The sequence below is a fragment of the Gaeumannomyces tritici genome (assembly GCF_000145635.1).
Source record: "Gaeumannomyces tritici R3-111a-1 unplaced genomic scaffold supercont2.13, whole genome shotgun sequence".
NCBI lineage: Eukaryota > Fungi > Ascomycota > Sordariomycetes > Magnaporthales > Magnaporthaceae > Gaeumannomyces > Gaeumannomyces tritici.
In genome coordinates this window covers 78901-82170 of record NW_008804557.1, presented here as the reverse complement: position 1 = coordinate 82170, position 3270 = coordinate 78901, and the positions used below count along the sequence as shown (strand labels likewise).

The following is a 3270-nucleotide window of genomic DNA, read 5'->3' as shown; positions in this document are numbered from 1 at the left end:
CTAGCAGTACAACTCTCACTAGCAATCAAACTTCATGGCTGCCATGTCATATAGTCAGATTCCCTTTGAAAGGACGAAATACAGCCACGGATGGTAGTAAGTTTCGTCATCCACGGGATCAAGAATCATGGGCAGATACTTGTCTCGCCATTCCTCCTGCATGGCATCGCTGATGCACTCCGGGTCCAGTCTCACTCGCCGAGCCTTGCAATACTCCCAGTACGAGGGATACCACCCCGCCTGGGCCCAATCAATAACCGCCTCCACTTTTGGGTTGGGCCCTGGCGACAGCAGGATGTTTGGCGGGACTAGATCATCGTAAGTGAACACAATGGACGCCTCAGCACCGATGGCGATACCGCAGGCTTCTTGAAACTCCTGGACAGCGTCGACACCTTGGAACAGCCCAGAGAGTTCCGGACGGGATGCCAAAAAGATGTCATTCAGAGGTTGTCTGTCGGGACCGCCTGTTGAGAAGAGTTTCTTGTCAGATGTGCAGACGCTGTTCCAAGGTAATCCGCTTACCGATATACGGCTGCTGCCCATCTTGCTTCAAGGTCCTCCATGCCTTTGCCATCAACTTCAGCTCTGCACAGATGGCCTGCCTCTCAAGTTCATTCATGTTCCCCCACCTCTCTTGCAAGGTCTCACCCTCGACCAGCGACATGTAAATAAAACCCTATCCCTCATCCTCGGCCCAGGCAAAGACCTCGGGGACAGGTACTCGACCGCGAAATCGTTCGCGTACCATCATCTGCGTCCGAGCTTCCGCAATTTCCACGTCGGCTCCATACTTAACGACCAACTTAAGTGAAGGGATTTTAACGGGTGGGGGGCGATTGAAGTTTCGTGCGCGGATATGCCCCGACGCTAGATTGATGGCCCTGATGGCGGCTGGCGTCGGAAGATCGACCGTTAGCCGCTCCTTAAAAAGGCCGGATTCATTAGAAATGTTCATTTGGATGCTAAAGAAGAAGATGCTCAATCGCTCCGAGGGTGTCAGTGAGAGGGAGGGTTCGCGCAAAGTGAGAGCTGGGCTTGTTTTGACGGACGCCGGAGGCCCCACCAATCTGTCTGCGAATTTCCGGGGAGATTTAAAAGTGGGTTACCCTGCACTCACCCTGCATTTATGGTAACGGACAATTCCCGTTTTATTCCCGCGTGCTAGTACTGCTGTCCCGGACATTGCCCCAGCTGCACCATGGCCCACTCAGACGGGGACATGGGAAAGTTGAATGTCGACAAGTTGAAACCCTTTAAAAAAACTCGTAGAATTGAACTGGCGCGCGAGAAATGGAGGGAGTAGAGAGTTCCGATAGTATGCAGCGTGTAGATTACAAGTTGGCTGTCTGTTCGCCGTTGGTCAATTGGAGTGCATCCAATGTGATCATCCCGTCTTGTCGTCTGGGATCACTCCCCATGTGGCGTCTGAAGTTGCTCCGCTTTCCCTAGACTAGCACTGTGGCGGAACATAGCCCCGGGTCCAGGCCAAGCAAATCAGTGCATGCATCATCGCAATCGGGCCCGTTCCAATATGGAAAGAAAAGAGTCGTCGGCCCTGGCGCCTCCATTTATGGTGTCGGCACCGGGAAAGGTCATCGTTTTCGGCGAACACGCGGCGGTGTACGGCAAACCGGCCATCGCCGCGGCCATTTCGCTGAGGTCCTACCTCCTCGTCAGGACCCTTTCCAAATCCCAACGCACCGTCACTCTAAACTTTCGAGACATTGGTCTGCACCACAAGTGGGCGATCGATTCCCTCCCGTGGGACGCCTTCCAGTTGCCCTCCAAGAGAAAGTTCTACCACTCTCGCGTCGACTCCCTCGACCAGGGACTGCTCGACGCCATCAAGCCGCACGCGGGCGCCGTGTCGCCGCACCTCGCGGACGACTACAAGGATCGCAAGATACACATACACTCCGCGACTGCCTTCCTCTACCTCTTCCTCTCCCTGGGCTCCCGGCACAGCCCCGGCTTCGACTACACGCTCCGGTCCACCATCCCGGTCGGCGCCGGCCTGGGCAGCAGCGCGAGCGTGTGCGTCTGCCTGAGCACGGCGCTGCTCCTCCAGACACAGGCCCTGGCGGGACCGCACCGCGACCAGCCCCTCGACGAAGCCGAAAAGCAAATCGAACGCATCAACAGCTGGGCCTACGCGGGGGAGCTGTGCATCCACGGGGACCCGAGCGGGGTGGACAACACAGTCTCGTGCCGGGGCAAGGCCGTGCTTTTCCTCAAGAGCCCCGACGGCGGGCCGTCGTCGGTGACCCCGCTGGTTGGCTTCCCGAGGCTGCGGCTCCTCCTCGTCGACACCAAGCAGCCGCGCACCACGGCCGCGCAGGTGGAAAAGGTGCGGGCGCTGAGGGCCTCCCACCCCGCGACCGTCGGGCTGATCCTGGACGCCATCGGAGCCCTCACCGAGGAGGCGTTAAAGTTCGTATCCTCCTCCGCCGCGAGCTTTGGCAACGGCGCCGGCCGGCGCCGCGGCGACGACGACGACGACGACGACGACGACGACGCGGTCGGGAGCCTGGGGAGGTTGTTTTGCGTCAACCACGGGCTGCTGATGGCGCTCGGGGCCTCGCACCCCTGCCTCGACCGCGTCTGCGAGCTCGCGGACCACACGGGCGTCGGCTGGACCAAACTCACGGGCGCGGGGAGCGGCGGGTGCGCCATCGTGTTGGCCCGGCCGGGCGTCGACGAGAACGCCGTGGGGCTACTGGAGCAGAAGCTCAACAAGGAGGGCTTCCAGAAGCACGAGGCTTTCCTGGGCGCCGCCGGGGTCGGCGTGCTCTGGCCCGCCGTGTTTAGAAACGGCCCCGACGGGAGGATGGAGGAGATCGACCAGGACCAGTTTGAAGGCGCTCCCGACGCCCGCGCCATCGAGCAGTTGGTCGGCATAGGCGGGCCTAAGGACCGTGAAGGATGGATGTTTTGGAATGCGGGTTAACGAGGCTTCCTTTTTTTTTGTATCATTATGAGCCGCAATCCAGCCCTTGTATGAAGAAGCCAATGCAATATGCGCTGAATTTTCCATGTTTTAGGTTTCTCGTGAGGTATCACCCGGCGTAAGCACCTCGGCCCGAGCCCACCGCCGCCTCCGCCATTATCGTAGCCGTAGTTAAGTGAGGTGTTCGCGCCGCCTCCCGCTCCAGAAGCGCCGGCGCCGGCACCAGCCTGGCTGCCGTATCCGCGGCTCTACTGAGCAGGCCCTTATCTTCGCCAGCACACTTGTCAATGAAGTGTCTGACGTGAGGGTATGTGGCCTGG

The 3270-nt window shown here is 59.4% G+C and overlaps 3 protein-coding genes across 3 annotated transcripts in view; 1 reads left to right on the top strand and 2 right to left on the bottom strand.

The window, feature by feature from the left end:
• Positions 1 to 1061, bottom strand: GGTG_13413 (hypothetical protein). Its single transcript, XM_009231319.1, has 2 exons — positions 526 to 1061; positions 1 to 467 (listed from the first exon to the last, which is right to left on the bottom strand). The coding sequence occupies exons 1-2, from the start codon at positions 665 to 667 to the stop codon at positions 55 to 57; spliced, it is 555 nt and encodes a 184-aa protein (XP_009229583.1). The 5' UTR covers positions 668 to 1061; the 3' UTR covers positions 1 to 54.
• A 189-nt stretch (positions 1062 to 1250) lies between these two features.
• On the top strand, positions 1251 to 3036 carry GGTG_13412 (hypothetical protein). Its single transcript, XM_009231318.1, has one exon. The coding sequence runs from the start codon at positions 1505 to 1507 to the stop codon at positions 2948 to 2950; it is 1446 nt and encodes a 481-aa protein (XP_009229582.1). The 5' UTR covers positions 1251 to 1504; the 3' UTR covers positions 2951 to 3036.
• GGTG_13411 (hypothetical protein) overlaps positions 2835 to 3270 on the bottom strand; it is a gene marked incomplete at its 5' end in the record, with an annotated part of 904 nt that continues 468 nt past the window's right edge. The window contains one exon of the mRNA XM_009231317.1: positions 2835 to 3246. Within this exon, the coding sequence (XP_009229581.1) occupies positions 3060 to 3246 (187 nt within the window). The 3' untranslated portion in view covers positions 2835 to 3059. The remainder of the gene's footprint in view (positions 3247 to 3270) is intronic.

Coding starts and splice junctions, on each gene's coding strand:
- GGTG_13413 (XM_009231319.1), bottom strand. CDS start 667: ATGTCGCTGGTCGAGGGTGAGACCTTGCAAGAGAGGTGGGGGAACATG. Junction 468..525: donor TGGGCAGCAGCCGTATATCG/GTAAGCGGATTA, acceptor TCTTCTCAACAG/GCGGTCCCGACAGACAACCT.
- GGTG_13412 (XM_009231318.1), top strand. CDS start 1,505: ATGCATCATCGCAATCGGGCCCGTTCCAATATGGAAAGAAAAGAGTCG.